This window comes from Erinaceus europaeus, chromosome 21 (genome assembly GCF_950295315.1).
Source record: "Erinaceus europaeus chromosome 21, mEriEur2.1, whole genome shotgun sequence".
In the NCBI taxonomy this organism is placed as follows: domain Eukaryota; kingdom Metazoa; phylum Chordata; class Mammalia; order Eulipotyphla; family Erinaceidae; genus Erinaceus; species Erinaceus europaeus.
The window spans coordinates 26,076,706-26,089,077 of NC_080182.1; the positions used below are offsets into that span (position 1 = coordinate 26,076,706).

The following is a 12,372-nucleotide window of genomic DNA, read 5'->3' on the forward strand; positions in this document are numbered from 1 at the left end:
GGGGGCTATTGTCAAAACCAATCAAGCCACCCAGTTCATTTTAGAATATTTACACAACTCAGGAGGTTGCCTGAAATTGTTCCTGGGTGAGGTCTATCTGCTTGTGTCTTCTCATCCTCGTGTTCTCACTGATCGTAATTTCTGCAGGTCTTTGATCCTAACTTCTGTGCGCACTGTGTATTGATCTGAAATTAGGGTAGTTGTACATTCCATTGACTTTATCAGTCTTGCACACCTTAGAGTAACTTAGGCAGCTCTATGAGGACAAAAATTCAGGAGATGAGCAGGGTGATTTGGAGGCTTGTTTGCCTTGGCAGGGTTCTGGGGAAGAAGCTCAGGCTTCCAGGGCTTGTGAAGGTAGACTGTAGGAGACAGGAGAATGTCAGAAAGTGACTCATTTACCATCACACTGAGAAAAGGGAAAGCAATGATTGTTCCTTTCAGGATGGATCATGTGCCCCAGTCCCTGATCAAGTGGTCTGCAGTTATTTTTTACTTTGTATTTTAGAGGAGGGAGAGATAGGAGGGAGAGAGAGGAGAGACAAGAGACAGGGAGAGAGAGAGAGTTAGAGACAGAGAGAGACTGCAGACTGCTCTACCATTCCTGGGGCTTCCCTGGTGCCATGGCTCACACACAGGGCCTTGCCCATGGTAAGACATGCTCTCCTGGGTGAGCTCTCTCCTGGTCTTGGCCCAGGGTCTGTCATTGCTGTGAGTTGTGTCTGAGTGCTAGCCTGCCACTACTGCTTTTTGGCCTGCCGGCAGACACGTTACCAGTGCCCCAACTCCCATTCAGCCTGACTTTTGGTCATGTTAACCTTTATAAATATGCTTAATTTTTTTCTTTTATAAATATGCTTAATATTTGAAAGAATTTCCATAATCTTTTCAATAAAAAAGTACATTGCCAGACTTTTAAAAGAAGCTTTCTCTGAGAACAGCCAAAACGGAATTCTTCCAAGAGCCATGCTGGTCAGTGCTATTTCACTATTTCCTAAACCTCAAAGTAACAACCCTAGAACATACCAGTAATCAATTCTGCTGAAGAGGTTTTTGAAGCACCCCCAACATTAGAAGAGAAATAACCCCAGGCCTTTTGGGGTTAGAAGACTTCCAGAAGGTGGGCAGGGTGTGAGTGTAGCTAAGCCAGCTATTCAGGTCCCTCTCCAAAAACTGATGAGTGTGTTTACTGTGGGGAGCCCAAACCTCCTTTGCTTCTTTTCCAATGTACCTGCACTAGAAAACATGAAATGAAACATTCTTGGTCCCTCTTCAGCTCTTTAAAGCTATAACTGGTGTGTGACCCGTGTAAGTTTAAGGTATACAAGGTGATAATTTGACACAACTCAGTGTTGCAAAGTGATCACCGTGATAAGTGAACTCACCAACTACCTCCTCTTACTTTTTTCACTTTCCAAAACTTTTCTATTTATCTTTTTGTATTTCTTATTCTGTTTTCCTTCCTTCCTTTTTATTTTCTTTGATAGGGCAGACAGAAATTGAGGGGGTGGAGAGAGGGACAGAGAAAGAGAGAATGAGAGAAACCCACAGCACTGCTTCACTGCTTGTAAATTTCCCACAACCCTCTACAGTGGGCACTGGGGATTTGAACCCGGGTCCTTGTGCATGGTAGTGTGTGCACTCAACCAGGTACCCCTATCTTTCTTTCTTTCATTATTAGAGATTTGATAGTGATTTACAAGATTGTCAGATAGCAATAACCCCACACCACACCCACCCCTACCACAATAATTACCATAGTTCTCACAAAGTCTTAGAGATAGGCTGACCACAGGTTTTTTTTTTTTTTTTCTTTGCAAGTTCATCACATTATTAATTTTGGAAGAAGTCTTGAAAGTGAACCATGGAGCGTAAACATACCTATCAGCCTATTCTCAGAGTATTTTCATGTTCACCTATAGCTGTGCTTCCACTTGCTGCTGTCTGTGCCCAGTACACCCCAGTTATGACTGTTTGTCTTGGCTTAATTAACAGTCAGTGACTGTGTCCTCTTTCCTTTTCAGAACACTCCCCATTTGGATGATGACTTAACTGGTCACTTCTCTATTGATGGGGCTTTGGGGGGTAGAGAGAAAGAGAGAGAGAGAGAAAAACATTTGGGAACCCACCTGTACAGATACTAAAGACTTTCTGACATCAAGTTCCACAACAGATTATCTTGCTTACCTGCTTAAATGTCTTTATTATGACATGTCATGGTTCCCTGGGAAGTGACTGATAGTCTGTGGTGTTTGACTACCTAGCTCCATAGCTTGATATTGTATTCTTGCCTTTATGTTGTATCAATTTAGGGCTATTCTTTTATTCTACTACTCTCTTATTGCCTTCCTGTTTCTCTGGCTTCTGGCTTCTGGCTTTACCTATCACCTTACTTTAAAATAGAACTCTCTCTCTCTCTCTCTCTCTCTACCTATTTAGGCTTTTAAGGGATGCCTTCAGCTTTACCACGCCTCTCTCCCATACCTCCCCTTCACCCTGCCATGTCTGAAACCACCCACACAAGTGTTCTGACTCAGTAAACCACCAGGCCACTTCTGCTTTTGCTTGACTAGAATTTTAGCCAGAAACCTGTCATTTGGCTTTATTATAAGGACAAAAGAAGTTCTGGTCTGTGTTGATTGACATACTTTACAGTAGTCACCAGTATGTGAGCAGTTCAGATGTTAACATAGACACATGTTATTCCCACGTTTCCAGGCTGACGGAAGAGCTCTGATCAAAGAACACAGTCCATGAAACTTACTGCCATATCAAAGTTTTATTTAGGAACTGAGTAAATGAAATGTCCCCACTTAGGTAGGAAACTCCTATCTTAGAATGAAACAAATGCCTCCTATGGGCATCAGTCAGAGAGAACATCCAGGAGCTTTGGATTTCAGGCACTTGCCTGGATCTTACCAGTTTCTCTTACTAGAGTTCAGGTGGGGAGCTGGGCATGGCCACTGATGTTTAGTGACTGGCAGCTTGGTTCTGTCCACCTCACATCTGTGACCCTGAACCTTCCTCTAGGTACAGGTCCTCAGGAGAGGTGTGGGCCACGTAGAAGTGGCAGTGGGATGTGATGGAGAAGAACTTCACACTTGCAAGTCCTTTATTCCACCACTGTGTCACCTCCCAGATTCTAAAATGTTATATTTATTTATTTATTGCCACCGGGGTTGTTGCTGAGGCTCAGTGTTGGCACTATGAATCCACCACTCCTGGAGACCATTTTTTCCTTTTCCCCCCTCCCTCCCTTTCTATTTTATCGTAAAGCACAGAGAGAAGTTGAGGGGGGTGTTAAGAGGGAAAAAGAAAGCTAGTCACTTGTGAACCATCTGCACTGAGGTGAGGTGAAGAGTAGGGCTTGAACCTGGATCCTTGCACTTAACCAGGTTTGTTCTTCCTTCCTTCCTTCCTTCTCCTCCTCTTCCTCTTCCTCCTCCTCTTCTCTCTCTCCCTCCTCCTCCTCTTCCTCCTCCTCCTTCATCTGCCTGTTATATCACCTGTTTGGATCCTAATGGTATATGGGCTTGAGGCCCTCTGGATTGGCTAGGATTACAGAAGACTTAATATAAACAAACTGTGTTTCCTCACCAGCCTTATGAATTATAAATTTTTCCTGTCACTTCTGTGTTCTCCTTTTTTGCCCTGTCATTTCAGCTCCTGCTTTCCTAACCAGTGTTTAATTCTGCACACAGCTAGGGGAGGATGATATACTTTCCCTGTAGCATTGATCTTCATGCTATCATATTCTCTGAAATGTTATATTCCTACTTATTTGCCCTTGCCAAATGTCTGTTACCTATAAAGCATTCGTATTATGGTCCTACTGTATATTTGTGACCTCAGCTTGCATTTAAAAAAAGGAGGGGGACATCAAGGGCTGGGTGGGGGTATGTCTGGTTAACCACACATGTTACCATGTGCAAGGACCTGGGTTCAAGCCCCAACTCCAGGGGGGAAGCCTCACAAGTGGTGAAGCAAGTACTGCAGGTGTCTATCTCCTCTTCCCCTCTCAATGTCTCTCTGTCTTATCAAATAAAGAAAAAAAAATCGTTAAAACACTCGCTTATTTCTCCTAGGATAGCTCCATTTATTTTCCGTGTCATAGAGCTCAAGGAAAGGGGGTTCTGAGCCAGTCAACTTTGATAGGAGGCGGGGGGGGGGGCGCTCCACATTGCTGCTGTGGAAACCCAGAGAAGTCGGGTATTTCCTGGATTATGGGGCAACACAGCCTTTGGAGCCTGTGAGGGACTTGGGAGCAAATGTTTCTGAAGTCAGTGGGCTGGAGGAACTTGAGGGCGTCCTGTGTGAGGGCGGACACTGAACGCTTTGTTGCGACTCGGCTTGGTTGCAGATGGGCTCTTACTTCGGCTCCTCCTTATGCGCAGTTGACCTGAATGTGGACGGCCTCTCCGACCTGCTGGTGGGGGCCCCCATGTTTTCTGAGATCAGAGACGAGGGGCAGGTCACCGTCTACATCAACAAAGGAAATGTGAGTACACTGTGGGGCAGCCAGTGGATGGGGTGTGTGAGGACACTGTCTACCGGGCAATGACTGAGTACCTCTCTGGGTCATGTGCTGGGTGCTGTTAGCCAGAGAAGGAGAAAAATGTGTGTTTCCTGCTTTGTGAACTCTCTGTGTTCCTCTACTGGACAGCTACATCCAGTATCAAAGTTGAAAATACCCAAGGATCAAGAGAAGACATAATGGCTGTTTTTGGAGAGCGTAGTGTGAACCAAGAGCTATTCCTTCTGCTGGCAGTGAAGTCTACACACAGTCCCAGCAGTCCCTGCTTCTTAGTTGAAAGATCTGAGGCCCAGAAACATTATGTAATTTACTACAAACCTCACTGCTCAGAGGCAGTAGGGATTGAATTTGAACCCAGGGCAAAAGGGCTTGAGGGCCGGCATGCTCTGTCTGTAGGGCATGCTGCCTTTTTGGAAGTATATACACCTACCCAGTGAAGTGGAAACTCCTCACAGGACAGGAGGGCTAGGAAGGGTCTTGGGGGAAGAACAGGATTTCAGTATCAGGGCAGAAGCAGACTGGGGGTTGGGGGGGGGGTCTCATGCAGTGGCCAAGACCCATAATGCTCTTCCTTCCACAGCACCATAAAAGGGTGCAGTAGTGTGAAGAAGAAATCTCTGTCTTTCTGTAGCCGAGTGGAGAGCAGGTGGCAGGCACAGGGAGCTGGGGAGGCAGGAGACCTGTGAGAAAGCAGAATCTTTTTCAGGAAGAGTCTTCCACAAGAAAGAAGTGGTTAGATGAATTCATTCTGCTTCTACCATTTTGTTTCCTTTTCAAAAACTCACATCAGAACATGCTTATGAGCTAATGAGCAGTGATATTTAGTTGTTATTATCCTTATTTATTTATTGGGTAGAGACAGTTAGAATTCAAGTGGGAAGGAGGAGGGAGAGAGGCAGAGAGACACCTGTAGCCCTGCTTCACCACTCATGAAGCTTCCCCCCTGCAGGTGGGGACCAGGGGCTCGAACCTGGGACCTTACACACTGTAACATGTGCGCTTAACCAGGTGCGCCACCACCTGGCCCCTAGTGATATTTAGTTGTAACTACAGGAACAGAAGCCAGAGAAAGGACAGATAGTTAAAGAGGAGCCAGGGAAGGCTAGAGCCTTGGCCTTTCTCAGATGTTTACAAACTGTTTTGGAAAATGGACCTAAAACCTGGGAAAACCTGTAGCTTTTACCAATAGTTTCTGGCACTGATGTTCCAGGAAGGTAGACAGAGTGGGTGTGGGGAGAAATCAGGTGATTGTGATGAAGACGACAGCACCAGCCTTCAAAGGCTGCTGTGTAGTCCGCTGTGGGAGATCAGAGTGTTTGAATGGTGTATTGTCAGGCAATGAGGGCATCAGTGTGATCATCCAATTTTAAGTAGCTGGTTTTTAAATCAAAGCATGACTTACCATGGAGCAGGGCAATCCCCCTAGGCCTTCTCTGCCCCTACTTTCCACTTTTAATGCCATGTGGTCATCCCAAGTGTCAGGGTGCTACAAAGCAATATGTGGGGTGGGGAGGGGGAAGGATTACTTTGGAGCGTAGGTGAACCTAAGCTAGGTTTTGCCACGTACTAGCCTGTGTCGCTATGGACAAGTTAGCTTAGAATCCATCATTCTGTTTTCTCGTTTGTAAAGTGGGGAGAGCTATCAGTTTTCCTTGTAAGTGTCACTGTGTGGTTTAGTGAAGAGATGGAGATACAGTGCCTGGCCCATAAAATTAATTAGTTAGTGTTTCCTCTTCCCCCATCACACAGAAAAGAAGAAACCAGCACATAATGTATATTGTGGGACAGGGGTTTAAATCATCACAGCAGGTCCAATAAGAGCCTGGGTGGGGGTGGGGGTGGGTGAAGACTAAAAGGCAGATGGACACCCTCTGCCTTCTGGCTCAGGAAGTTGCCAGTTGGATGGTGGGGTTGGTGCACAGACACTCGTCATAGGGAGATGAGAAACTACACATGATGAGGCCTGCCTTGTAAAGCATTATCCCCCCTCCCCAATAAAATGGGTTAAAAAATCACTGCATCTGTAGTGTTTACGATTAACAAACTGTTTGTAGTGAAAAAGGTCTGGTCATGTCAAGGGTCTGATACTCCCTGGGAAGCCTTAGGGGCAAATGGCAGATCCAGAGTGCTGAGCACTTGGGCTGGTCTAGATGGCATCTGTCTTCAAGCATCTGGTTGTACCCAAGAGCTCTGAGATTCACACAGCAGTGACCTGGGCAGAGTGGGTATCCTCAGATGGCTTTCATAACCACTGTTACCAGAGTCCCTATTGCGCCTTCCCTCTGTTGACCGCTGTTAGGATTTTCTGAATCACCACCCTCCATCAACTTTGCTAGGATATGCACCTTGCAAAACAGCTTTGTCAACTTGTTCCAAAAGACACAGGAAAGGAAAAATAGAAACACACATGCCCTTTGAAAATCATTTTTTTTTTTTTGGGTGGGGAAAGTCTCTACTAAAAGCAAAGCTGGAAGGATATCATGGAATGGGTAGATAGTAGGCCTGTCTGTGGAGTGTTGGGAGAAAGGAGACATTTAGTCCTTGGCCAACATGAAATTCTCCTTCCATCCACCTCCTGCTGCCCAGGTGAAAGGGACTCATTTTGCCACCAAGGGAGACAAGTGGGGTGCCTGTGATTCTGCCCAGGTGTTTCCTGCCAAGGGGAAGGGGGCTGCATTCCCAGCTCTGGTATCTGATGATTTTCCTGTTTTTTTTTCTGTTTGTTTTTGTTTTGTTTTCCATTTTTCTCCATCCTGTTTCCCAGGGAGCCATGGAGGAGCAGCTGGCCCTGGCTGGGGATAGTGCCTACAATGCACACTTTGGGGAGAGCATCGCCAGCCTGGGCGATCTGGACGATGATGGGTTCCCAGGTTAGTGGGCTCACTCCTGCCCCACTTAGCAGTGGCCACCAGCACTCAGACTCTGCCCCTGGAGTCAGGCCCTTTCCCCAGCCCCTCCCTGCTAGTTTCACCTCTGTTTTCCCTTCCTGTCCTTGCCACATGCCTTTTCTGATTTATTTAAAATTTATTTTATTAGAGATTTAATAATGGTTTGCAAGATCATAAGATTACAAGGGTATAGTTTCACACCACACCCATCACCACAGTTCTGTGCCTTCCCTTTCACCCCTGGTTCTGCCCACTTCCCCCCAAGGATAACCACCATAGTTTTCACGTCTTAGCTACAGCTTGACCTTTTTAAAGTGAGTTCACGTCTTTCAGTTCTATATATTGCACATATGAGTGAAACCATTCAGTAGTTGTGTATAGAGAAATACAGGTCACTTGGTAACAGCTATAAACCAAATTGAAGAACCTCAAGATATTGTGTTTGATAAGAAGAATGAGAAAAATTTTTTAAAAAGTGTAAGAAAGATTAAAAAGTACTAGAGAAAAATGATATTGAACAAGACAGAGGACTGAATGCATGTAAATCTGTTATACATAAAAGTAGTATACATAAAATTTATATATAACATATATAAACACATCTAAGGGAGTCTTTCTTAGGCTGTTCTTGTCTCAGCATTCTTTTTTAAAAAAACTTTTTATTTATTTAATAATTTATTTTGGTAGGACAGGGAGAAATTGAGAGGGAAGGAGTATAAAGAGGGAGAGACAGAGATACCCACAGACCTGCTTCACCGTTGTGAAGCAGTCCCCATGCAGGTGGGGACTGGGAGTTTGAACCCAGGTCCTTATGCATGGTAATATGTGCACTTAACCAGGTGCGCCACTGCCCGGCCCCTCACCACTCTACTCGACCATCTTCTGTCCATTTCTTCCTCCCCTTTCATGCGTTAGTTAAAGTTGTCAGATATCGTCATGGCCGCCACCTGCCTCTTCTAATCCACTGCTGCTGTTCTCCCCTCAGATGTGGCCATTGGTGCGCCCAAGGAGGACGACTTCTCGGGGGCGGTTTACATCTACCATGGGGACGCCGCAGGGATCGTTCCTCAGTACTCAATGGTAATGGGTGTGAGGGCGACTTGGTGATAACCGCTCATCCAGCCACGTAACACACACGGGGAGCCTTTACTCTGTGCCAAGCCCTGGTATAGAAGTTAACTCAGCTTTCTTGCTGTTTTCTGCCTTCCCTTCCTCTGCCAAGAGAGGCAAATGTTTGAATTTGTGTGCTAAATACAGATGCAGGTGCATCGACCCCAGGGTTTGCTCATAGATCCTTTCTGCTGCCAGAGGAAGGTTCAAAACCCAGCCCAGAGTGACAGCTGTTTATTTTAGTTGAAGAGCTCCTCTACCTTTATTCTTTCCTTATTTCTTTCCTTCCTTCTTTCCCTTCTTCTTTCCTTCCTTCCTTCTGTCTCTCTTTCTCCCTCTCCCTCTTTTTCTGTCTTTCTTGTGAGTAGGGTGATCACTGGGACTCAGTGCCTGCACTATGAACCCACCCACCACTCCCAGTGGCAACTTTTTAACTTTTTTTTTCTTTCTCTCTTTCTATTTTACTTGAGAGGACAGAGAAAAATTGAGAGGGGAGGGGAAAATAGAAAGGGAGAGAAAGACGTCTTCAGCCCTGCGTTATTACTTGTGAAGAGTCCGCTCTGCAGGTGGGAGTGAAGGGCTTGAACCCAAGTCTTTGCACATGATAATGTGTGTGCTTAACTGGAGTGTCACCACCCTGTCCCTCCCTTCTCTTTTCTGCTTATTCCTTTGTCAGCTATCTTTGCTAACTTAAGCAGAGGAATCCTGAGTAAAATCTAGTCCTGAGAGGCTGTGGGGGAGGGGCCCACTAGCTGCTGCAAGGCCGCTGCCAGAACTGGCTTTGCAAGGAAGAGCTAGTGTCAAAGCTTGGCTTTGTGCCCCAGACTCAGGGGACATGGAAGTGGTGACTTCTGTTTTGCACCAGATCAGCTCAGTATTCAGTCTTGCTGATGGTGTCAACCCAGCCCATGGGAAAAAAGGAAGTCACTCACTTGACACAGAAGCACTGTCAGGATGTTTGTGGAAGTCTGGGCGGGGAGTGGCAGAGGCCTGTGTCTTTCTCCTAGTGGGTCAGTGACAGACAGGGACTGAGCAGAAATCAGGAGATTTCCAATCTGCAGATGCTGCTGTATCGAAAATTGACGTGCTCATCCCCTTTCCTTCTTACTACTTTTAGTTCTTGCCCTGAAGAGCCTCGTCTTGTGTCTTGATCATTTCCAAGGAAATCTACCTGGGCTGAGTCTCATTCTTAGCTATAAAATGAAGAAGTGTGTGTGTGCGTGTGCGCATGTGTGTGTGCGTGTGCGCATGTGTGTGTGTGCGTGCCCGTGTGTGTGCGTGCGTGCGTGTGTGTGTGTGCGCGCGTGTGCGCATGTGTGTGTGTGTGTGTGCATATGTGTGTGTGTGCGCACGCGCGCGTATGTGGGTGGGAGGGGCCACAGGTAGTGGCTCATCTGGTTGAGCACACATGCTGCAATGCTTAAGGGTCCAGGTTCAAGCTCCTGGTCCTCCCCTGCAAGAGGAAAGCTTCATAGGTGGTGAAGCAGGGTTGCAGGTGTCTTGTCTTTCTCTCCCCCCTTCTCCCTCCTCACAATTTCTGTCTCTATCTAGTAAATAAATACATGAAAGCTATTTTTAAATGAAGCAGTAAAGTATCCAAACCTGTTCACGTCCCAGAGTCTCTAGGCAAGAAAAATGGGCTTGACAAGTTGAATTTAAGAAGCTGTCCATAAATGTGAGGCCAGTGTGTACACTGGCGGTTGTTCTTGCAACGGAGATGTTAGGTACTGAAGAGGCAGAAGGCTGGCTTGCTGCTTTCTCCCTGTGCTAAGGCTTCCTGCTCAGCTCTGGGCTCCCTGCAGGAGCTGGGGGCTGAGGGAGGTGCTGGCAGGCACAGGGGCTACTCCCCACTGCCTGCTCTGCTCTCATCTTCACAACAGCCCTGTGAGGTGGGGCCCCTTATTGTCCACCTTTGTTTATAAGGAGGCTGCAACCCAAGGAAGTGCTTTCATTTACTTATTTTAATTTACCTAAAGTCAGAAGCTCCTCAGTGGCAGTATGGCCAGTGCAGCTTTCTGTCTGATTCCCAAACTCTTTTATTCTAACACTGCCTTCAACTTCACACTGGAAAAAAGGAATGCTCAGGGATGCTCGGCTGGAAAACTTAGGGACATGGTAACTATAATTTGGCTGCAAGGCATATATACTCCGGGGGGGGGGTGCATTTATCTAAGTGGATCGACTTCTTTTTACTGGAAATAAAGGAAGTGTAAGTCCCTAGTCCCCACCTGCGGCAGGGAAACTTCATGAGCAATGAAGCAGTGCTGCAGGTCTCTCTCTCTCCCTCTCTTTTTTTTCTCTCTCTCTCTCTCCTTCCCTCACTCCCTGTCTTCCTCTCCCCCTCCCTCCCTCTCCCTCTTCCCCTTCTTTTTTTATTGTACTATTTTTTTATTGGGGAATTAATGTTTTTTTTCCTTTTCTGATTTTTTTAATTGGGGAATTAATGAAATTCAACAGTAAGTACAATAGTTTGTACATGCATAACATCCCCCAGTTTCCCATATAACAATACAACCCCCACTAGGTCCTCTGAATCCTTCTTGGACCTGTGTTCTCCCCACCCACCCACACCCACCCCACAGTCTTTTACTTTGGTGCAGTACGCCAATTCCAGTTCAGGTTCTACTTGTGTTTTTTTTTTTTTTCTGATCTTGTTTTTCAACTTCTGCCTGAGAGTGAGATCATCCCATATTCATCCTTCTGTTTCTGACTTATTTCACTTAACATGAATTTTTCAAGGTCCATCCAAGATCGGCTGAAAATGGTAAAGTCACCATTTTTTTTATAGCTGAGTAGTATTCCATTGTATATATATATATACCACAAATTGCTCAGCCACTCATCTGTTGTTGGACACCTGGGTTGCTTCCAGGTTTTGGCTATTACACATTGTGCTGCTAAGAACATATGTGTACACAAATCTTTTTAGATGGGTGTGTTGGGTTCCTTAGGATATATCCCCAGGAGAGGAATTGCAGGTAGGTCCATTTCTAGCCTTCTGAGAGTTCTCCAGACTGTTCTCCACAGAAGTTGAACCAATTTGCATTCCCACCAGCAGTGTAGGAGTGTTCCTTTGACCCTACAATCTCTCCAGCATTTGCTGCTATTACCTTTTCTGATGGATGACATTCTCACAGGAGTGAAGTGATATCTCATTGTTGTCTTGATTTTCATTTCTCTGACAATTAGAAACTTGGAGCATTTTTTCATGTGTTTCTCGGCCTTTTGGATCTCTTCTGTGGTGAATATTCTGTCCATGTCCTCCCCCCATTTTTGGATGGGGTTATTTGTTGTCTTGTTGTTGAGTTTGGCAAGCTCTTTATATATGTTGGTTATTAAACTCTTGTCTGATGTATGGCATGTAAAGATCTTCTCCCATTCTGTGAGGGGTCTCTTGGTTTGGGTAGTGGTTTCTTTTGCTGTGAAGAAGCTTTTGAATTTGATGTAGTCCCGTAGGTTTATGCTTGCCTTAGTCTTCTTTGTAATTGGATTAGTTTCATTGAAGATGTCTTTAAAATTTATGCAGAAAAGAGTTCTGCCAATATTTTCTTCTAAGTATCTGATAGTTTCTGGTCTAACATCCAAGTCCTTGATCCACTTGGAATTTACTTTTGTATTTGGTGAAATACAGTGGTTCAGTTTCATTCTTCTGCATGTTTCAACCCATTGTTTCCAACACCATTTGTTGAAGAGACTCTGGTTTCCCCAATTAATAGTCTGAGCCCCTTTGTCAAAGATTAGATGTCCATAGGTGTGGGGGCTCACTTCTGGGCTCTCAATTCTATTCCACTGGTCAATGTGTCTATTCATGTTCCAGTACCAAGCAATTTTGATGACGAC

General features: G+C 45.5%; 1 protein-coding gene across 1 annotated transcript in view; it reads left to right on the plus strand.

Moving 5' to 3' along the window:
- The window catches only part of ITGA9 (integrin subunit alpha 9), a 399,146-nt gene that overhangs the window by 81,987 nt on the left and 304,787 nt on the right, over nucleotides 1-12,372 (plus strand). Inside the window, exons 11-13 of the mRNA XM_060180609.1 lie at nucleotides 4,361-4,498; nucleotides 7,299-7,404; nucleotides 8,408-8,502. Of these exons, the coding sequence (XP_060036592.1) occupies nucleotides 4,361-4,498; nucleotides 7,299-7,404; nucleotides 8,408-8,502 (339 nt within the window). The remainder of the gene's footprint in view (nucleotides 1-4,360; nucleotides 4,499-7,298; nucleotides 7,405-8,407; nucleotides 8,503-12,372) is intronic.